The sequence below is a fragment of the Lepisosteus oculatus genome, chromosome 23, assembly GCF_040954835.1.
Source record: "Lepisosteus oculatus isolate fLepOcu1 chromosome 23, fLepOcu1.hap2, whole genome shotgun sequence".
Classification (NCBI taxonomy): Eukaryota; Metazoa; Chordata; class Actinopteri; order Semionotiformes; family Lepisosteidae; genus Lepisosteus; species Lepisosteus oculatus.
Window position 1 is genome coordinate 8347258 of NC_090718.1, and position 24154 is coordinate 8371411.

General features: G+C 40.8%; 1 protein-coding gene across 4 annotated transcripts in view; it reads left to right on the top strand.

The window, feature by feature from the left end:
- The window catches only part of arhgap32b (Rho GTPase activating protein 32b), a 160081-nt gene that overhangs the window by 80552 nt on the left and 55375 nt on the right, over window positions 1-24154 (top strand). For all 4 annotated transcript variants that reach the window (XM_015337657.2, XM_015337659.2, XM_015337660.2 and 1 more), the window contains exon 6: window positions 19405-19491. In XM_015337657.2, coding sequence (XP_015193143.2) covers window positions 19405-19491 — 87 coding nt within the window. The remainder of the gene's footprint in view (window positions 1-19404; window positions 19492-24154) is intronic.

Genomic DNA, 24154 nt, shown 5'->3' on the forward strand with positions numbered 1-24154 from the left:
CTTGACATTTGACGTACTGTGTTGATTTTTTAGAGTGTACCTCTTTTTCTGTGACCTCCTGTTGCATAACTCATTGTAAAGCACTTAAGAGATGGCACCCACCAGTATGAAGTGTATTGATTGTGTTGTGTGATGTTGGAAGCATTCCAACCAGGTCATTTTGGTATTTTAGAAATGTTTTTTATTCTCAGCCAGCTGCTGTCAAAATCCTACTCTGTTGGGTCCCTGAGCAAGGCCCTTAACCCCAGCTGCTCCAGGGGTGCCGTACAATGGCTGACCCCGCACCCTGACCCCAGGCTTCTCTCTCCCTGTCTGTCTGTCTGTGTCTCATGGAGAGCAAGCTGGGGTATGCGAAAAGACAAATTCCTAATGCAAGAAATTGTATATGGCCAATAAAGTGATGTTATGCTATCATGTAACATTATTGCTTCCTGATCACATTATAAAGGTATTTGGAAGCCGTTAAACAAGATATAAATCCAAGGCCACATTGTCACAAGGTAGGAATTAACAAAACCAAGGGGTGTTTCGTGGGTTTATATGAAGCAAAGGTTTTTCATCTGAAATTGACTTTGGCCGTATCTTTGCTGGGCTTGATGAAATAATGGGACACTGCATCCATATTGTTGAGTCTGTCATACTGGTCATTATTACTGCAATAAATAATTATTCTTTAGCATTCACTGCCGATTGCTCCTTGCTGCTTTGGCTAAGCGTTGATTTAATTCTTGTGCATGGTGCAGATTTAAATATAAGTTAGTGGTGGTGGAGAAACGATCTGAACATCTTCATCAACCTCATTTAATTTGCAGTGAACTGGATGCCTGTTACCCTTGTTCTGAAGTTGCTTTGACCTTTGTGCATTCTTCTTAGCCTAAGATAGCAAATCTATATTTGCTTGGGTTGCCCATTTACAGTCAGGAGCAAAAGATCATCATCAAAGAAGTCTAAAAATTTAATCAAGAGATGAAATGGTGATATTTTGAGAGAGAAAGGCTTGACATATCCATCATTGCTGGTCACCATAAAAGGGTTAAAGGAGACAAAGAAATCTCCTGGATTAATTCTTGCATGCGATTGATTCTGTCGGGTGTTAATATCTGGAGGCTGGGGCCTTGTCAGTGTGAAACATTATTGTGTGTTTCTCAAGTGAGCCTCATTACTGCCCCTCCTCTGCTCTCTAAATCAACTCTCAAGGTCAATGAAATTCCAGCACCTTCACATGGTAGTTAAGCTGTGATTTTGAACAGTGATTTTCCCTTTGGCAACCTCCCTAAAGAGGCTATAGCAAATACTTAAATTAGATAACTGACCCAGTTGGTTCATCTGATATATCTTTAAAAATAACTTTCTGTTTGCCAAGGCAATTGCATGTATTACAGCTGAAAAGCAAACATTAGATAATATGTCTTCTCCGCTCATGTGATTCACAAGATGAGGAATGTCTCTTTTTCAACATTTCTGTCTCTGAATCAGGATATTATTGAAAGCTGGCAGTGTATTTGGGCAGATGTTGTGGTGAATCGCGGGGCTTGTCCCTTGTCATGCTAGATTTTGAGCAGAGGGATTCAGTAGCTCGGTAGCTGGAGTGGATGAAAAAGTGTGGATGTTGTTTACAGATATTTGGGGATTTATGGGACTGTGTTCAGGGAAGGAAGTGTGAAGGTTGATAGGGTCACATGCACTGACGTATCTCAGGACATTTTCTTCTGAATCTTGTTTACGAATCGTCTTGTTATTGTCATCTCATTCCTGTTCTGTGAATCTGTGGTGCTGTCCTTGGCTGGGTATAGCAGCCCACTGCTACTTTTGTGATCGTGGGTTTTAGCATTTTGAAGTTCACGGTTATTGCCATCCTTTCGGATGAGACATAAAACTGAGGTCCTGACTCTGTGTTCATTAAAAATCCCAGGGCGTTTCTCGAAAAGAGTAGGGGTGTTACCCCGGTGTCCTGGCCAAATTTCCCACTGGCCTTTACCAATCATGGCCTCCTAATAATCCCCATCTATGAATTGGCTTAATTTGTTCTCCTCTCCACTAATAGCTGGTGTGTGGTGAGCGTTCTGGCACACTATGGCTGCCATCGCATCATCCAGGTGGATGCTGCACATTGGTGGTGGTGGAGGGGAGTCCCCATTACCTGTAAATCTCTTTGAGTGGAGTGTCCAGATAAGCGCTATATAAGTGTAAGAAATTTTTATTATTAATTATTGTTACTGACAAACTCTTAACTGCTTATTCACAGTACTGTGGTTTATTCTCCAATTTTAGAATCTTGTAAATACTTCTAGGACTAACTCTTGAGCAGCACTTATTTTACTTCCTGAGTTTTAATATAAACCTATAAACCCAGGTTCAGAAGAAACGTGTAGGTTGTGCTTTGCTTGGTGGTTTGAATCTATGGCTAAAATGTGCACTGGAGTCATCAAAAACTGTGAATTGCTATTGTTGTAAATGTTTAACTAGTCCAGTTAGTCAACCCAGTGCTTTGAATGTCTTAATGTGAATCCTCTGTCATGCCTCTAGTCAAAAGGCTAATTCTGGAACATATATGGAATGCATTTAATATGAATGAGCTATATAAAGAATAACTATTCAAAGAAATCTTTGCAGTTAAAACAGTAATGTTTGATATCAAATCCAATATAACAAAATGGAAAAGGGCAAAATTCCACAAAGAGAAAGGATTTTTAGTGCAACTTGGATGAGTCATTTACTGCCTTCCCGTGTTTTTATATTGACTGTTTAATATGAACAGGTTAAAAATCCTTAGGGAGCTTTTAAAATGAGAAGCACAAAGCTTCCACTAGTACTTGTTTTGATAGAGTCTGCAGGTCACTCTCTCTTGAATTTATTTTTTTTCTAGAATAAGAATTCTTAGGAATGTGATACATCCATGGTATTGTACCACTGTCTCATAACCAAAACAGAAGTGGGAACATTAGAAGTGAGACCAATGGAGATTAAGGAGAAAAGCATATGAAACTGAGAATAGGAGGAACTTTTTTACAAACATTTGTTCTTCTCGGGAACAGCTGGATGAGATGCTCTGATTACTTTGCTACTAGAAGCCAAACAAGTTAGATGGGTTTGCAGACTTTCTTAATCTCACTAAAGTATTTGTCACAGCAGCCTTTGAAAGTTGTTCGTGGAGGCTGCAGGGTTTGGGCGTGGAGTGGGTCAGTTATTGTCCCTCTAGCTATATCAGCTAGGGAGGAAGTTGTTCCTCTAAAGTGTTTCCTCCATCCTGCTGAGTGGAGCTCCCGCTCGGTTCCTGCAGTGCTTGTTCAGGAAGAAATACCAAGCGGTATTTCCCAGCATCAGGAGCAGCCCTTTCCCATTTGCTTTGTCTTCGGTTTTTGTAAAACAAATTGGCCCCTCGTGCCCGTGCCTGCTGATAGGCCAGTCAGTAAAAGAGTAAATCCGCAGATGATCCTACAGCACGTACTGTGTGAACAGCTGCATTTGCTATCCACTTCAAAAAAAAAATTGCAGCAAAACTGCGGCGTGCACTGGGAAATGTGGAGTCTGGGTTGAAAGGATCGGCAGTTTTGTTTCCCCCACAACTTGCTCGTCCTTTTTTGAATGTTTTGTGACAGTTTTGCTGTAGGTGGTGATTTTCTCCTCTGAAACTTCAAAGGAGGATCTTGCTGACTGTCAGTGCTCTTTGAAAGAAATAAGCTTTGGTCATAGTAGGAGCTGCGAGACCATTCAGCCCCTTAACGTGTCTGGTTCCCGGTAGCTAATTGATCTAAAGTTCTCATCCAGCCATAACACTCCTCCTCACCTTAAAAACAACCCGTGCTTAACTGAGTCTTACAGGCGCTCGGCTCCATCAGCGAGAATTTCACTTTCTTTCTAGAGTATACCTACGTTTCCATTCAGAAATAGAACTGGGGCTTCTGCCACAACAAGCCCAAGGGTGACCTCTTGCTAAACGAAAAAGGGTGCACCAGCAGGCAGATGATGTAAAATCAATGCCCTGAGGTTGCGCCGTAGCCTAATGCCGTAATGAAGATTGCCATTTAATAATAGACGGCCCTGCGACGCTTGCTCGCTGTGCCCAGCCATTTGGTTTCTGTGATTGCATTATCGTCCCCGAGGAGGAGGTTTGAAGCAGCTTCCCCTCCCTGGCCTGTCTGATTGAAAACCATTGCCGCCTGCCGAGTACATCCATTCATCATCGTTAACTCCCAGCTACTCCTGTGATATGCGGGTCCCTGCCCCCCGCAGCACTCTTTCACAGGCAGTGTTTCCCAGTGGCCGCCCCTGGTGACTTCCATGAGAGCGCCCAGGACCGGGCTAATCCCAGGGCTTTGCTGTAGCCCTCTCCATCACCTCTACGGAGGCCCTGGAGGAGCAAAAAGAACCTTGGCGATTCGTGAGCAGAAGATAGTATTTCCCACATGTGACATTAACGCCTAGTCAGGAACACGTCAGTCTTGAAATGCCCAAACCGTAGTCAGTGTCTGGTGAAGGCGCCGTGAGTTCATATTGCCATGACGACACCTTGTTGGCACGAATCCATGTTCGGCATTCAGGATGTTTCTTAGCAGTCCACATGTTTTTGGGCAAACCAGAGAATTCTCTCGGCCGCGCAAGTTTATTTTGTGTCCACGGTGCTTCTTTGTTGAGCAACAGTGACTCTCCTCCTTTTATAATGTGCAGTAAAATATCCAGTTGTGTTTTTTTTTTTCTGACCGTCTCTTCCCTCTCCCATATTGATGTTATCTTTAGCTATGCCCCTAGGGTGACTATATTACTGTGCTTCCCAATAGTGCTATTGGGAAACAAAAGTGCCGACTTTCTAAGTGGCTTACGTAACCTTTACTTTTAATATGTGCTTTCAGTTGATAGGCCTTTCGTTTTGTTCTTTTTTTTCTGTGACAATGCTTTTTATTTTTTCCTTACGCATCCAGGTAGGCTTAGGAATTTTGTGTCTTCCTTAATATTACATAAATTATAATTACTCTCTAAATCATTTGTTTATTGTATATTCCATCAGCATAGATTGTTTTGTACCTGTTGTCTGAGAATTTCTGTTTGGCCTTGTCATATTTACAAGTTTCCCATTCTCGCTGTAGATCCTCTCTGCCGATTTATTTGTTTAATTTGCAGGTGAGGCACTTCTCATGTTTTCGTTATTAGAAAAGATTTCTGTGTGTTTTAGTGCTTTATCTGTCTCACATCCCACTAAACTTGGCAAGAGTAAGGAGTCCCAAGTTTGAAAATAAGGTAGAAAAGTACTGTGCAATTATTGAAATAGTAATATTAGAAGACACATAGTGAATGGTGGTGCAGACGTCTTCATTGCTGTTTTTTGTGGAATAGAAGCGTGACTACAGAATGGCATGGGGGCACAGTGTTTAGCATCGCTGTCTCCCAGCTCTGGGGCCCTGGGTTCAATTCCAGGTCTGAGGTGCTATCTATGTGGAGTTTGCATGTTCTCCCTGTGTTCGCATGGGTTTCCTCCAGGTGCTCCAGTTTCCTCCCACAGTCCAAAGACGTACAGATAAGTTACTTGGATCCTCAGAAAATTATCCCTGATGTGAATTTACTGGACGTGAGGGTTTGTGTCTGTGTGTTCCCTGCGATGAATGGGCATGCCATCCAGGGTGTTTCCATGTCTTGCACCCTGTCTTGGATAAAGTGGTTAGAGGATGGATGGATGGAAGAGGAACTGCGCAGAACAATAATAAATCAGAAGGGTGAGACTCATGCAGCATGCTATCCATCAAGAAAGGTGGATAGGTACAAGTGACTAACTCTTCCATAAGCCCTTTCATTGCAAAACGTTTTTCCATGAGCTGCATACTATATGCTGTATGCATTATAGATATGGATGTTTTACTTTTATTTGCCTGTGCAAATTTACCAGTGCTTTTTGTATGGACAGCGAAATGAGCCGCATTTTTAAAGGTTCTGATAAAGGAGTCTGCAGAGTGTCTGTCGTGTGTGTGTTCCCAGGCAGTGACCTAGTGATTTGTATGGACTGCAAAGTCTTTTCATTTGTCAGAAAATCATAATCATTTTCCTCGGTGCAGCCATGATGGTATCCTTTAGTACAGACACTTATTAACACTGGTGTTGAGATAGTAGGGTAGCTCGGTTTTCTATGTGCAGATACTGTATGAACCTCGGTATAAAGGTCTGATAGCAGCTAAAACAAAAGGCAGAGTGTGCACAGTAACCAGTGGAAAATACAGAACAGATTTCTACTGCCTCCTCACCACAGTGACTGATTCCTTCCACTCCTAGCCATGCGTGTAAAGATCTATGACACACATAAGTAACTTAGGCAACACACAAGGCCTTTCCAGGACCTTAATGCTACATCCAGTATTCCTGTTGTTTTAGGAACGAGTGTGAAGCATGAAGGTGAATCCTTTATTTTCTGGTCCCCAGCTCTCAGTTTCCATGGTGATCATCCTTATCAAGTCACCCCATTCTCTGCAGGGCAGGGAAGCCTGGAATCCCTTCTCCTTTTCAAATCTGCCTGCTGTTTATATTTAGGGGAGAAAATAATTCCTTTCATCAAAACCATCTGGTGTGTATGAGCAGGCTATGGGGAAACAGCTCTCGCAACATAATAAAACGTTATGGAGACTGTCTAGGAAAATATTTCATCTCTACTTTACCTTAAAAGTTGAGGACATTCCTTCCATTTATTTTTCTTTGAAGGGCATGACCCAGAGTTGGGAGTGATTTCTAGAAAATTCTTCTGCTCGCCACACTGGAAGATTTATTTTTTGAATCAGTTGATTTCTTCCCTTTGTTTTCTCACATACTTTACCAGCAGGTTAGTAGACAGGCTCCCGTGAAGTGAAGTGGCAGAACTCTATATTTTTCTCTCTTTCTGTTTCTGATGTGAAAGTGGCCTTTTTTCTTGCTATTAGAAAGTTATAGTCTTACCCTTAGCTGTTCTGTATACCCCAGTTCACAGTCTTTTTTTCTTGTTGGATTTAACGATGGTTACGGGACTCAATTTTGCAGAAGTTGCACCTAAAGTCAAGCTACTGGTCAACAACTAAAACTGATTTTTTAGTGCTGTAGACAGAAGCAATCAACAGTGAATAACTGCAAATATCTGGTAGAACCAAGGCAAATTGTAAACTCTAAATGTACTTCCATTATAGATGCTCTTCTAGTTCTTGAAAACTGTGCTGTCAGACAGTGAGATGTAATTCAGCACAAAATGAACTTAAATCTGACACACTGCGATTACTGTACTTTGCACCCCAGGACGTGTCATCAGGTTAAGAGAAATAGAACATTTTGAGGCCTGCGTGGCATGAATCACCTGCAGTAGCAAAGGCATTAACAGAATGGCTTTGTTAAGACCAAGCCCAGATCGCCTTACTGTTGTAACTAGGGTATTTGAAAGAAGATAAAGACGCAATGAAGTTTCTGATTACTTTGAGAAACATTGGTGAATTGACAAATCTTTTATGAGTAGAACCCTTCTCAAATATTAGATATAACTCAATAATATAATGTAGTTCTGCTTAGTATTGGCCCTGCTTTTTAATCCACTTGAGCAACATCAGTTCAGATTTCTCAGTAATGATGCAGAATAATTTTAGAGCTGGAATGTACTGTTAAACTCTTGACACACAGCCTCTTAGCTCAAAATAAACAGACAATATCAGGTTCCAGTTCTTTTTTTCTCACTTAGTGAACACTGACACAAATTATACAATCTTGTGAAATCTGTAAACAGTTGTGATGAAATAATTGCATGTATTTGAGAACTCAATTTGAAAATGTCTTTTAAACAGCAGGTTAACAAATAAAAAAAGAGTGTGATACTTAATTTAACAATTTAAAGATGTTCTGGACAAGAAGCCGAGTTATTCAGATCTCACAGCTTTAAAATGGGACTATTTCAGAGAAGAATCTATACGGTTTTTGTTGTTCTTGCCAAAATTCAGAATGGTATTAACAGTTTGTTAAAACCACTCACTAAAGCATTTATAGAAATATACAGTGTACATAAAATACAGTACTTAGAATGAAAGGGATCCCCTTGTATAGGGGACTGGCAAGGTAATGAATGTTTAGTGATCTATTCCAAAATAGCGTCATTAATCAGGCTCAGTTCATTAACCCAGGTCTCCTGGCTCAGCTGGTTGAAATGGGGCAGTGGATGTGAGCAGGTGGGCTGTGTCTCCTTCCTACCCCTTTTCTTTGTCCCCCATTGGTGTTTTCGTACATTAATGTTCACAACCCCCACCCCCTTCTCAGACAAAGCAGGGGTGTTGCAGGAGGATTTCAATAGGAGTATCTCAATCCATTTCCCCGGCGTCAGACCTTTTGTTAATGACAATTTCTTTTGGTACTTTTCCAGGAATAGCTCTGAAACCCAACATCAGAAACGTGCACACGTGAATTTGTTCATTTGGTAAAATGTCCTGTCCTGTTCTCCCTTTCTGCCTTTGTTCTGAAACACAGATTTCGAAAACATTTTTCTTCTCCATTTTCAATTCAGGCAGGACAGGGTCTCTTCGCATTGTTGTTACATGTGCAAGCAAGCCCACCCTCCATCGCAGGCTCCCAGAGATACAGTCTCACACACACGGAGAGACAGATAAGCACTGTCCTGGTCTGACCCTTGTCGTGGCCTAACAGCTGGCAGAGTCAGTCAGCTGATGTGTATTAACACCAGGCCAGAGTAAAATGGGCTCCCATTGTGTGTTCTTGGAGTGAAATAGTGTACTCCTGAAGACCTTTTTTATTGTATTTTTGTAAAAGGGTCAGGTTTTTTATTCTCATCCTGACATTTTGTTTGTGCCCTTCTATGGTTATAGAAGTTATCTCTTCATTATGGTGGGCCTGTTGATACATCTGAATCAAAACCTAATTTGAAGAGTGGATGTTGATATTGAGAATATTGCTGTAAGAGATCTCATGTTAGTGTATTAATCATTTACTTATAATACCACACTTATGTTTTTCAGTTCTGTTTGTGATTTAGGAGTCATGATTTTAAGTCTTGAAATTGCACGTAATTAAGGATAGTGTTCTTCACAAAGACATTTGACAAGGCCCCTTTGGAAAACCCAGCGCTTTAAAGTTTAGAAAAGGTTTGTTTTGTGTCTGCTTTATAATATTATGAAAAAAACAAAGACCGATTTTAAAATTTGTACTTTTACAATGTTGAATATTTCCCTGTTGTGCTTGGGAATCTTATTGAGCATCTTGGGCTACATTTTACTCTGTTTAACACTTGTTCTCACAGGATGTGATACACCTGGGTGTTTCCGAATAGGGAATCATCAATATTAATTACAGCGGGTGTGCTGAAAATATTATCATGCTTAAAGATAAGACTTAATTTAGATTAGTGAAAAATAATAAGCATCATAATAATCTTCATTTCAGTTCTTTTCACAGTATATGTCCTTTCATTCCGTCTAGCTTTACACAGCACATGAAAGCTTTCTGCTCCTATTACCTGCTCTGCCCCCCATTCCCACCCCCCAGCAATTCTCCCACTGCTGATATGTCTTTCTGCTGAGCCAGCATTCCACATTCCCTCTGAAAGAGACCGGAAATGCGGGAATGTGAAACTGGAATGGCTGAAGTAGGACTTGCTGAGGGAAGAGGGTGGGTGAAGGGTGGTTGATTTATGATGCTGGTTGTTTTACAGTCAGCAGCTATTTTTATTTTCCTCTGTAAAACACAAGAGCTGCTTTGAACCAGCCAGGTTCCCAGGCCTATATGCCTCAGCTTCGAGCTGTGCTGGCTGGTGAGCTCTGGCACTGGAAAAGAGGGTGACAAAACTAAGCGAAGGTGCTCTATTTCACTCCAATTTAGAAACAATAATACTGGCATTTCCAGGGGCTCTTTACAGTTATTATGAGTATTCAAGCTGCTGGAAAATGTAACTAAACAGCTGAGATCTATGCACATTGTCTCTAAGCAGCAGTTTAAATGAGTTCCTCTCTCAGTTGCTTCTTGGTCAACAGTCACATTTTCGACTGTAATTGCACTGCGATTCCACATTATTAAAAGGCCACCACCTCATTTGTTTCTGGCTCCGTTCCACAAAATCAAAAGTTCTAATTAGCTGTTGAACGTTGTTGTCCGTTAAATTAAGAATGAATGAGATTCGCGAATTTTCTTATTGTGAGTATTTTGACATTTATTTCGGACTAAGAGTGTCAAGAAAAGGTTTGTGGAGCCCCTAGGTCGGTCTGTATTTTTGTGTATTTTAGACCTAAAATGTAATTAGATGAACATCGTATTAAAAAATAACAACCCAATAAAACTGATAAGACATATGGTGATCCAAAAGTAAATATGTGCATGTGCATATGTAAACCTTGCATTCTGTAACTGGTGCCACCTCCTTGAGCAGCAATGTCTTTGGCGTTGTGTTTGAAGGGGCCTGTTTGAGCTGTGTTTGAAGGGGACTGGTTGAGCTCTGTTTGAAGGGGACTGGTTGAGCTCTGTTTGAAGGGGGGACTGGTTGAGCTCTGTTTGAAGGGGGGACTGGTTGAGCTCTGTTTGAAGGGGGGGCTGGTTGAGCTCTGTTTGAAGGGGGGGCTGGTTGAGCTCTGTTTGAAGGGGGGACTGGTTGATCTCTGTTTGAAGGGGGGACTGGTTGATCTCTGTTTGAAGGGGGGACAGGTTGAGCTCTGTTTGAAGGGGACTGGTTGAGCTCTGTTTGAAGGGGACTGGTTGATCGTCAGCAGCAGGTTATGACTTAAGCCGGACTGATGGATAGGAGAGCCCGTAGATGTGTCGAGTGGTGGGATGGTGATGTATAGGAGCGAAGAGCACAATCACATCTTGCATTTTTCACGTGTTTCAGCCTGTGTAGTGTGTGTGCTGTCAATTAGGAAGCAAGTGTGCTTTTAGTGTTTCCAGTACTTCAATTTACATGCCTTGCATCAAAATGGCACAGTTTCGTCATTTCTTCTGCTGAACAGGCTAACAGTGACTATCTTTGATCTTGCGTTATCTTATTTGGTTTTGTGGAGTTTTAAGCTCAGAAGTGATTTATTGATATTGTATAGTAATGTTATTATGAGCCTCTGTGGTTGCAAATAATTCATACAAAGTGAAATTATGAAATATTCTGTAACAGTTGGTTTTAATTGCAACTGGAGATTAATATTATGTTTTTTTTTTCATTTACTTTTTAATCCTATTATTATCATTTGGATCTCTTGGCAATAATGCTTGGTGTAATGAGGAGTATTCGTTGAAATCTGCTGTAGTTTGTAGTGAGAATGGAGAACCCTATTTACCAACACATACCAGGCATTTTGTTTTAAATTAGTCCATTACTGTGCACTGAAAAGCTTCATTCACCTCCTGCAGATTTAATTTATTTTCGCTGTTTTACTTCCCACATTACTCCTCGGCCTCATAATGGTATTAGGTTTGAAGTATATAGGTGGGAGGAAAGTGCAATAGCTCAGAACAGAACCATATTTCTAAAATTACACATGCTTTTATTCAGCATTCTCGTTCACCTTTACAAAACCTGGAGCATTGAATTGTCATATCTGGGTGATTGTACCATGATGCCAACCATGTTCAGCAGGGTGTGCTGTAATTTAAAACATGACTGTTTTGTGCTATTTAAAGGTTTGTCAATATGGAAAGGAACATCCAAAGGCTTTTTATGTGGAATATTCAGCATCTCTGAAATCATAAGGATTTTGTAGCAATGAAACAGCAATGGGTTTGTAGCTATATTTATTGCAAGGAAACTACACTCACTCAAACCCATCTAAACTGGGTCATACTTGGATTATGATTTTATGATATTTTTAGCTACTTGTGCTACCAGATAAATTTCTGATGTAGTAAGGGAATTGGGTTTCCTAAGTAAAAGATATATCACCTTTATCATTTGTATTCTTCTTAATTAGCAATCAATATAGAATTTGGTCATAGTATGTAGGTTTAAGTAAAATGTGATACCTTCTCACTCTACAAAGTCCTTAAAGTCTGAAAAGGTAATTACAGAATGCATTCTACCACTGTAGTGCAGAGTTGTATAGTGATGTGTGGGGTTCAACTCACATTAGAGAGAACTATGCCAACAACCACATTGCCAAGAAAGTTAACGTTACAACTGACACTAATTGTAGCCTCAGAATCATTGTGCAACATTTAAGACCCCTGTGCATTGTACTGTTTTACTGACTGAAGACCAGTACTGCAATTTACAGTATTTTCCTAGACTTTATTCCCTGTTGAAGTTTTTCCAAGACTGTGATCATTTCTTTAAGGAAATGAGTGCCACTCTGAAGCAGATCTTTTCTGTATGTGTCTTTTAAGTTTGTGACTGCTAATAGTTGGGGCCATACTCTATTGGTGAAAGATACACTCACCAGCTGTGATCCCAATGGGCTGTGAAGGATTTTGGTTGTTTGTTTTTCCTTTTCTAAGTGGTTAATTTAAATTACTTAATTAGTCCTTCTTCTGCCCACAGTACTGGTTAACATTCTCATCGCGTTTTAATGTCGTTGGTGTTTTAGCATTACTGTTGATCTTCTAGCAACTAGAGACAGTAGAGAGACTACTGTATTACTAGTTACTTTCACATGGGCACTAAATTATTATCAGGGATTTGCTGTACTTGTTATTTGCTGAGTTTATAGCCCATAAAAACTTACAGAGATGGCCAGTTAACGATGGCTGTCTGAAGGAACTACAGAAAGACATAAAATTCATATCTACTACCTGGATCACTCATTAAATGCAATTCATCATCAGCAAGCTTTGGTACATGACAATCTCATGATTAAACGTATTAAAAGCCACGGGTCTGCAGTAGAATATGTTGAACTTGCCTGTTTTCCTTTCCATGTACTCCACCTCTTAGTCATCACCAATAAGTGGTTTCTAACACTGTGGAATATCAAATAATTCACAGATGCAAAGGATAATTGTTTGAGATTTCACCCTTTGAATGCTTTCCAGTCTCTGAAAATGAAGTTTGCTCTGCTGTGTGACTGTTTCCTTCATGTCACTAGCGTTTTGGCAGTGAAAGAATATTTAACAGTAAATTCTTAGAATATCCTTTTTGGACCTGTTTGTTTCAGAGAGTTAATGGGAATTCAAACAACTCATTTTCAGGTCCGTTACAGGCCTGCTTTTTCTGTAATCTGTTAGTTTACAAAACAAACTTACAACTTCATCCAAGGGTAGTATTTGAACTGCTTTCAGATAACACCACCCGCACATGTACAATATAGTTTTCTTGTGGCTAAACTAAACAAAGGGAGGGAAAAAACTAATTTCTGTCTGTCTGTATGTCTCACGGCTTTTTCTCTCTGACTTGGCACTCTTTGTGGGTTTTTGTGCACACTCAAGCCTCTTGAGTTTTCTCCAGGAAAAATGTTTTAATTGTCCTCAGATGTGATTGCAAAGATGATGTAATTTGTGCTGCTACCCCAGAACTCAATTGAAACCTTGGTATGGCAGCCTGTGTATGCCCATGTGGTGTTTTAGTCTTCATATCTTTTTTATAAGTACCTCTTTTCATTGTCTGCTCTGGAACGCACCTAGGAGTTCTGCTTTCTACTCAGTCAGAGGAAGCGTTTGAGTTTTATATGAGTTTTGTCATATAGTGAGGTCTTATAAAGTCTGAGCTTTTCACTGCAATTGTTTAAGACTGCAGTAGCTTGAGGAATATGCAGTTTTTGGATTACATTCAATGTCTTAGAGTGTCTTGGATTTTATGCAAAATAGTATGGGGCACACTAAACAAGGAACACCCCAACATCAGCCTAAATTTTTGAGGGTGAGGGCTGAATGAGGTCCTCAGCCCTTCATCAATGATCTAATGAATCAAGCCATGCGTCTTGTGTGTACCTTCCTTACTAACGTCTAGCAGTAGGTCAGCTGAATCTATGGTGTTCCCTGCCATATTCAGCAACACTTTTATGGGTTTGGGGAGTGGCCCAACCACAGACCAGACTGGGTGCTGTGATCACGGTACCCAGCCTGGGTCGGGCCTGTAGGTGAGTGCTCTCAGGGCTCCCCGAGCAGCGCTGCCCAGTTGACTGGGTTAGGGTTGGCTGGACCCCTGTGGCTTCCTGGTCGCCTGCCAGCAAGGGGTTAAGTCAGTTAGGGATGTGCCTCTCCTATAATCAGGGCTGGACCTGCAGTACGGGACTGTGATTCCTATGACATCTAAAAGGATGAGTACTACTTCATTCTTCCCTACGAACTGTGAGACGCGTATACTTGTTTTGAGAGACATGGAAACACAAAAGACAAAAATAAGCAACAACTCATCAAAAACTCATGGATTTGATTCCAATGTCTATCTCTAGTGAGATTGCTTCTAAGCAAGAAGTACAGTCTTACCAGAAACTGGATTCTCAGAGTAACACACCATCGGAGATGGTCTTCTTTGCTTTTCAGTTTCCTACCAGGTAAAGCCTATTGTTGAACACGGGGGGGGGGGGGGGGGTGACCTCTGTGGGTATGTCCACACCTTTAACAGGGGTCGCTCTCACTGCAGGAGACCGCAGTGTAGTATGATTAATATGTTGCCATTCATTTGGCCTACCCAGTTTTAAGGCTTCTTCTGTCTCTGCACATATGCGTGTGAAGTGACTCTGTAGTAACTTTGTCCATCTGTGCCTTTGAACTGTAAAGAGCTCTGTGAAGATGCAAATGCAGAAAATTTCATTTACTTAATGTGCTTGGGGGGGAACTCACATAAACTAGAAAAAAGCTTCCGTAGGCTGAATGAGTACGGATTCCTTTAGCGCCTCAGACATGGGGAATCTCCCTTTGCACACCAGCCTGGGTTTCCAAGGGGGCTCCGCTGTCATGCGTGTATAAAAAGATAGATGCTGGCCGTGAACGTAATGCCTGCGTTCTCCCCCCCACCCCCCCCTGCATCACGCCAGGTCCGTCAGGCGTGTGCTGGTTAACAAGAGGGGGACTAGCGTGAAAGTTGAGGGACGGGAGACACAGACGCTGCTCTGCGAGGGCCAGCCTGCCTGCTGTCCCTCCTCGCTGTTTCTTTTGGCTCATGAAGAGCTCCATGCTTTGTCCTGGGGGACTGTACCAATGAGAGAGAGAGAGCGAGCGAGAGGGAGCTTGTGCTAGCCGAGAGAGACAGAGTACAGAGACTAATAGGAACCAGTGTGTGTGTGTGTTGGTTTTTTTTCCGGCACTGCAAATTGAGCGTAAAATGGGTAGTGCAAAACCAGGCTAGCCAAGAGCAGGACATGGAGCAAAGTGGGAGAGAGGTCTTTCTCCAGAAAAAGAACAAAACCCGCGAAACGAGATCTATTTAAATCCATTTAAATCCACTGACTCCCTTGCTCCCTCGGGTCTAAATCCAGCTGTGAGCGGTGGGGGAGATTTCACTCAGTGCTGTTACTGCAGGAGGGGGGACAGCACGCGCAGGAGGCAGCCGGGGTTGACATCTGTATCCCGCTGTGTGGAAATCGTGGGAGCTGGGGTGGAGGAGGCTGCTGTGATGGCCCCATTTCAGCACGCGGAGATGATGGAGAAGGAGGTTGTCCGCCACACAGGCTGAAGGGGAAAGTGGGGAGGAGGAGAGGGGGGAGGGGGGAGGTCAGCTGGCTTTCTGGAGGACAGCTCTTTTTTTTTCTGGTTTCTTGAAACGAGCGTCGTCGCAAGGTAAACAAAAGGCTGACGGCACAGGAGAGGAGAATTGGGCAGCTTCCGTGAGTATTGACTGCGATCTCTTACGAATGGCTGGAGTCCAGAAATTCTGATGACTTTGAAAGCCAATTCCACCCCCCCACCCCCCATCTTCCTGACTTTGTGTGTGAACCCAGGGTCAAGACTGCATCATCTTGAACTTTCACTTCCTTTTTAAAAAGATGAAATGTTAGCACGCTGATACCCTCACCGTGACTCGACTTTTTAGCTTAGACTTGAAATATGTGCAGTTCTTTGCTGGATTCTGTTCATCTCTGTGCAGTTGTTAATGCTTCTATTGTTAAGTTGTTATTTGTATCTCAAGCTAAAATGCCTTAATCACTGGTTTGACCTCACAGAGGTAAAGAATATTATGTTTTTTCTAGTGTACTCATCTCCCTCGTGCTGTGGCAAGGAAAGTCTGTGAGCTTTGAAGCAGCAGTGTTATTGAGCAACACAGAATAACTAGGTCATTAGTGCTCAAGTTACTTGTGTTATGTAAATAGAAACATTGTTTTATTTCACATCATACTCCGAATATAGAGAATATCGTTGTATTATTTTCACTCACAGTTTTAAAAACTGCTTCAACTATTTTAAAACGTGCGTTCCTTTGGGATATTTTTTCCCCTGTCACTATGGGAGACAGTATGCTTTTCCACCTTTTTTATCCTTAGTTCCCAGTTTTTGAAAATGTTCTTAGTCTCTCTTTATTAAGCCCTGGAGGGCATTATATTCCAGTATTTCTCACAGAAAAAAATAACATAGTATCTTTAACTTTGGTCTTGTTCTCTGTGATAAGAGGAGCAGGGAAGGAAGATTAAAAAAATGCAGGAACAAGGTAGAGAGTTTAAAAGCAGGCAGCAGACCATGAAATGGGCTTAATAGTAGCCACTGTTTTATTTACTATAAATATGATCCCTCTCACAATTTTGCAAGGGGGGTAATGTCACAGTATAAAAAGACAGAGTCTTCTGATGTGCTCTTCACATTTCACTTTTTGTGTGGGATCCTTCGTTTGTCTTGGATGCATTGTGATGAGGAGTCCTCATTGAACAGTTCAGGAACATGCCAGACGCAGAGGTAGCGAGACAGGTCTAGTCTAAAAGGATAGCTATTGTTGGCATTGCTGTAGGGCTTTAAGAAAAGCTTATGAGAAAGCTTGTCATCATTCTTTTTGGATAAGTTGTGCTCTCTATGGTGACCTTAAAAAGAGGGAGTAGCAATATAATGTGCTTGTTTTAGTGGGGCTGAGGGACTCGCCACCTCCATATAGTTCCATTGTAAATGGCTATCCAGCATTGCTTATTTGATAAAACAGCTTCCAGTGACAACAAGAATCAAGCAGAGGGCTACAAAGCATTTTATTTTAGCATGTTTGTTTTTTTCAGCAGTTATGTGGGGACCTGGGGTAAAAAGCCTGATTCAAAACTGTTAGTCATGTTTGGAAAATGTGTATTTCCCAGTTTTGATATTTGTTTATTGGTACATGAAACAAGATTCCTACAGAAGAAATATATTTTTTTTCCATTTCTTATTCCCCTCTGCATAAATGTAGTGTTATGTGGTTGTAGCCGAGGAGCTCTTGTTTATGAACAAAAATAAAGGTTTTTAGTGTACAATAAAAAATTCTGAGCATCATCCATCATTATTTGATATTTTATACGGGGTGTGTCTTTGTCTGTAATTAGGGAAAGAAATCTGTGGACTGGAAAACTACCATTCAATCCAAAGCTATTCAAACACTAAGAAAAATTGCTTTGAGCCAGGCCTGTACAGTAAATTACACTATTGTCGTCAGGGAAACCGCAGTTTTAAAGCTCTGCCATTAACTTTTTGTTATTCATCATGTTTTGTTTTTTTCTAGCAGTAGTGTAATTTGTACTGATGTCTGATTAGATTAGGTCTTTCAGATCATTTCAGATCAGATCATTTTCCCTAAAAAATGTCCTTTGTGTCTTATGTTTTTTATTTTAAATGTGATGAGTTGGAATGATCAATTTGGTGGATTTTATGAAGTATTAATTTGTTGTATCTATTGTCATACAGCTTTCTCCATCAAGATGTTTTCGCCTGTTTCAGTAGCCAGTTTCTGGTGTGTACTTCCTTGATGATCAATGAACAAATGTAATATTCGGTGAAACCTTCTGAATCTTGGAATATTAATCCCGTGCACTGTGAAGCCAAATGTTATTAACCTTATACAATATTTAAAATTAGAAAATGAAGGGAAATCCTGCTTTCATGTTGTCAGACTAACGCAAACAAGAAGTTGCAGATTCTAACAGTTATGATTATAGATCCTTTCAAACCATACAGAGGACAGTTTAATAGAGATACATAGGCAAGAGGTAGCTTTCATTTCACTGGTGTTGTAAAATTAGCCAAAGCCTGGCAAGTAAACAGTTAAATTTGCTTGGGTCTCTGTAGCTGTTATGGAGGGCTAGAGGTTGTATTTTTGGTTGGGGGGGGGGCTTTATTTCCAGTCTGGGGGCAGAGAACAGAAACTGATTTTTTTCCCAGACTGAGGTCAACACTCACTTTGCTTTGCCCCATCATGCTAAGTGCTTGCTCCCATCTGAAGTCGGAGGGATGTGTCATGTATAATAGGCCAATGGCATGTGTCCTTAAACAGCACGGGGCATTTTTTTATTTTACTGCTTGTAGAGCAAGAAGTGATAAAAATGGTCAGCCTAGGCCATTGCCTGCCTTTAAACTTGCCAGTTCTCATGAGAGAGCATTTAGTATGAATTAATAATTCATAACAATAGGCTCTTCAAAACAAATTAGGAGGTATAACGGAAATGCGTTGTGGCTTGCAGAAGTGGCCAGAGCTTCTACAAAGAGCATGGGCGAAACTCTCCCTAGCGGATTCATTTTAAGATGTAAAATATAAGGGTTGAAGATGATAAAAGACTTCAGCATTTAAGTGATGTTAACTCTGAAGATAACATCCCTGTGATGTTACTTGCATAAGAAAAGAGCTTTGTCGTGTCTAATTTTTATGTACATAGATGGTTTTTGTTGATAATTGTGACTAACAGTGTGAGTAGCGAAGTTACTTTCAGTCATCCTTAAGCCATGTTGAGACAGCCTTCGAGCTTATTTTCTGAGGGACCAATTCATCAGTCACAGTCCAGAAAAGTGCATGTGAAAGTTTTATGCCAAAGGTTGTGCAGAGTACAGCAGGTCACGACTGTGTAATTGGTAATTCAGTGTTTCTACAGTACTTGCAAACACACGTAACTACACACATGCATACTGTGAGATAGCCTGTCATAAATATGGAACATATAAAATTAATACTGAAGAGCACAAGAATAGCATTATTACAGAATTAATGCAAACTGTACAGTGAATCCTGGTTTCTCTGAAAGAAGGTACATTCTTTGTGATTTTAAAGAGCAGGGGTTATTAATTCCTGTCGGGATGTTCTGTATGTGTGAGGTATCTCAGTTTTGAGTTCCAAGTGCCTCCCGAGTACGGAGATTTGTGTTACTTCCTGTTTTAACAGCAGAGAACGGGAGACACCTGCTTGCTGTTTGGGGTCTCTGTGCAAGCCCATTGAACTGTTTTCATTTGTTATTCACTGTGTGCATGCACATCACTGAGCTGACAGATTTTCTGCCTCTCGTTCCCTTGGTCATTTTTATTTGGTTTTTGTGTGCCTCTGTCTCTCTCTCTCTCGTTGTCTTAATACCTTCCTGCTGATTGTTTCCCTCAAGCCCACTCTCTCCGTCTCTCTGTGTACAGCTAGCTCTGGCAGATGAGCAGAGTGAAGTGACCCGAAATGGCTGTGAAGCAAAGGAGCTGGTGTACCTGGTGCAAATTTGCTGTCAGGTAGGCGTCAACAGGCTAATGGTACTCCTCTGTCCTTTAAAACAGACATGAAAGTGAAACATACTGTATTGCACATCTGAGAGTTTCATTATATAAGTTTGAGCTATTTCACATTTCATTTTCAGAGCTAGACGTTTTGGGGAATATTCGTGCTCAATCTGCAGATCAGCAATACAGCTTACATTGTTTTTAATATGCATTCTCCCAGTGAGAGGTAAAAACCTTTTGTAATATCCAGCACATGTTGTTGGCTTATGGCAGAGCCCACAGCTCGTAAAACCTGAACTGATCTCATCTTAGGGAATAAAACTAATCTATTGGCTTTCAAAGACAATGTGTTGCATTCAGAAGTTTCAAAACACAGTCTACAGACAGGTGGGTAGGCTTCTGTGATTAAGATGAAGTGCTTTTACACTTAAGACATGACATTGATTGTGTTATGTATAGTGCATACAGTATGGTCACCTATCTGTTATCAGATGAATGTCAGCAACATCCAATAGGACTTTTCTTCACAGAAATGTAGAAGGTCTACCTGCCGCCCTGATGTCTTTCATTAGTACAAGAGGGTGCACACAGAGCAAAAGAGGCCTGGGAGTGATAACTTCTGTATAATTGTTAGTTACCAGTAGACAGACATTCGAGAGTGCATAATTACAATTAAGTGACAAATAACCAAAGATTCAAAACCGAAACTGAAGCCGTTATGAAACGATAAATTCACATGGGAAACAGGAAGTTTGTGTTGGGGCATTAGGGTAATTTGCTTAATCCAGCAAGCTTTAGTGGTGTCATGTTGCTGGGAAAATGCAAATTACAGCACAAATCAGATCTACCAAAGGAGAGAAAACAAACATTGAAAGGGGCCGTAATTCAGAACACTTTACCTTGCGTCAACAGGAGTATGCAATTATAGTTTGTAGGTTTCTCTATGTAGTAGAAAACAAGTGATAGAATGAATGATGCCTTATTGTTATCAAATAGAATGCAGTGTTGTCGTTTCTCCTACTATTTTGTTTACATTATGCGTGTTAATGAACACTAGGGGACCTAAATAGAATGGGACAATAAATTCACAAGCGCTAATAAGTCAGTATTTTATTTTACAAATGTATCTTCTCTAAAACCTCAAGACTTGGTGGTGTTGTTTTTAAGTATCCTTCATGGTATCTTGGTCCGAAATCTGACATTAAATATCTCAGTGAGAAAGGAGCTGCTTACAGTATAACCACTTCCTTGCAGATCCCACCACTCCTGTTCATAGCTTCTAAAGAGGCTCTTTACATGCTGCCTGTAACAGTGAAAGTAAAAAGCCTCCCAAACACAAAAAATACTAAGCCTTTAAGGGGGTGTGACTAAGTAAGCATACTTGCAAATGGGCTTATCGTTTAATGTTTCACTTGACTCCAGCACATACTTCCTTTTCTGCATGTTGAATGCATTTTCACATTAGCAGTAATAATGGGTAAAAGAATGCCTATCTTTTGCATTATGTTTGTCTGGCTGTCAACTTTGGCATGCTTTGAGGTCGATAGATTGGGTGGGGCATAGAAAGAAAGGAGAAATTACTCTTGTGTTCAGGCCCTGCAGTTGAAATTCTCTGCCGGATCATACCAGAGATTCACCCACCAGGAACATTTTTAAATCTAGACTTCAGACCTATTAATACAATTTGCCTTTCAGGTTTTATATTGATATTTTATACCTGCATTAAGTCTTATATCTCTTCATGCAATTTTTTTTCAACTTTTTGAATGTATCTTTTTCCTCTGTATCATTGTCATCTGTTGATTTTATTTTCTCAATCTTTTTTTTTTGTTGATTTCTTCCTATTTGACATCATGTGGAAAGTGTCTTGAAACCTGTGGCATGGAGGTCACAACAGAAGTAAAGTTTGTATTGTGCTGCATGTGTTTCAGGAGCATCTAGTGTAATAGGAGACTCATTCCCAGTGAGGAAATTGAACTTGTGAAGAATCGTATGGTGTGTTTCCGCCTCTCTGTTGCCTTGGCTGCAATTGAGAGAGTTCTCTCTTGGCAGAGGAAAATAATGTTTTACAGTCATGTTGGTGACTGCTGAAAACAGCCACTTTAGGAAAAAAAAGTCGTGAGACACACACTTTAAAAAAAGGCAGCTAAACCACAGGCACAGTAAGTAATAGCTCTCTCTTTTGAAATGGTTTTGTTTTTTGGAAACCCTCATGTGAGAAAAAATGTGAAGAAAAAAAAACAATGGAAAACTGACATGGAAAACGTTTTTTTCGAAGCTGATGGTGAAAGAAAGGACCAAGCATTGTAAAATGTGTTGGAAGCATTTTGAGAAATTTCAAAGCTGAGATCTGCAAGACAATTTGAAGGAACAATTCAGATCGCTGAAAAAAACACATCTCTCCCAAAGTAAGATCAATAAGAATAGAAGCAATGAAGCCAAACTTGCATGTTTGAAAGTGCAAGTCTCCCACTGACATTCACAAGACCAAGAAACCATTTTCTGGAAAACAATTGCTGTACTTATGCACATGTTCCCGTTCATGAAGGTTCGTTAGAGGTTCAGTAATCCATGTTTAGCAGCAATTAAAATACAAAGCAATGCAAACGTTCGTGTAATAAGTGGGATTACTCTGCTCAAGGACCAAGGCAAAGGAAAACAGGGAGAGCAGTACAGTCGGAAGGGGCACTGAGGTGCAGTACGATACACCGGAGACCACAGGGGGTTGTATCTGGGTATCAGCCGCTGCTGTAAAATGGGTCTGGAGCTGGGAAGCTGGACAGCCGCCAGAAACACGCTGATTATTTTAATGCAGGAGGGAGATATCAGTGCGGAGCTCAGGGAATCTCGTTAGCCCACGCCGCTCAGCTCCTGGGCTGCAGGCGGAGATAGGAACGTGGAAATCAATACAGCCGGCATGCAGCCACATTGATTGCCGGCTCCGGGAGTGCTGGGGAAGATTAAAAACAACCGCTGTGGACTTCCCTTCGGTCCCCCTCCTCCTCCGGACGGAGAGAAATCTCAAAGAAAATATGTTCTGGAAAAAAATATTTTAGATATCGACTGCACTGTTTCTGACAACAAATATTGGAAATTTGTATTGACTTCCGGTTCCAAATCAAATGGATGACACTGTTTTTGAAGGTATTTTGATGGATGGACTCTGAGCCTCAGGAGGACCATGCAGTATCACTATGTACGCATACACGTCTTTAGAAAAATCAAGTGTATTGTAAGTGTTTTGAATATTAAGATAATGTCTGACAGCGTTAATCATTGGATGCCCTACCCTCCAAGGACAATGCATGATGGATGTAGGGCTCAGAGACCAGTGAACAGGCAGATCCTTGTCTAGGATCAACGAAAGGGAAGGAACAGAATCCCCTAACACAGCTTCTGCAGCCCGGTGCAAAGCATGTTACAGGTGCTCAGCTTGTATCCCTTGCAGTGGTGGACACATACTGTATGCTACAGCTTGCAACTTTCTGTGTAGACCCCCTGTCAATGAATGCTGTTGATAACAAGTGTTAATCAACGGACCGAATTTGCCTTTGTGCAGTTCATTCAATATAATGTCAGTGCATCTGCTACACACAGGATTTTGTAATCACCTAGTTTATAACCCGATAATGACCTAGTTTGTTTCTGTTTTAAGTGGTTTCTTTTAATGATGAGTACTGTACATATTCAACATGCATAAATTGGTGTTTACCTATAATGTATCTAAATGTAACTGGTAAATACAATTGAACATGTATGGTATGTATGACATGTACTGCATTATATTTTCAGTCTTTTTCACAGTCTTTGTGGTTTCTCTTCCGAACCTCCTCGCCCAGTTTGTCTCTTTTCATTCTTTACTTTAATACAGACTGAATTATTCTCTTTAAGGCTGCCTTTTTTAAAAAAAAGTTTATTTTTTAATTCGAAATCCTTACAGCACAGCTGAATTTAGGCTAATGGGCATATTTATGCTTTTAAAAGACATTTCAGTCTTCCCCTAGGTTGGCATTAAAAGGCAACCAAATGTTTAAGGAGCTTACAACATGCTTTTGAGGTGAATGGAAATTTGGAACACAACCACACTGGCATAAAACAGGAGATATTTTGGGAATATATACCCATGTCACCTTGATAAAGTTTGCCATGATGTCACTTTAGCTTGCCTTGTGTGCAGCAACCTTTGTGTAGATTGTCCTGGTGGTACTGGTCCCCAATCCTAATTTGATTTCCTGCAGCAAGCTCTGCAGAAAGGAAAATAATAAATTCCAAGGTATTCCTGTCACAGCTGTGCATCAAGAAAGCATGTAGGCATTTAGATTGCCACTATTGACTGCTATAAATTATGGATTGCACTATGAATAATATCAAATGAAAAGAAAACACATCTACTGTACCTCTAAGCCAGCGCTCCAGAAGCTGAGAAGGACAGGCAAAACAAGAAAGTCAGGAATGGCTTTTCAAAACTGTTTCTGCTTCTATATCAGGTTCATGTTTATTTAAAGCCTACAAGGAAAAACATAAACGTGCTTTAAGGTGTCAAGATTCTGGCTAGCTGGGTTCGAGTTTGTAGCACACGTACACAATGGAACAGATAGCAGGTTTATTCCATGCTGACACAGCTACCTACCTGAAGCACGTTCACCGTGTACTTCACTCTGCAGGGTTCATAACT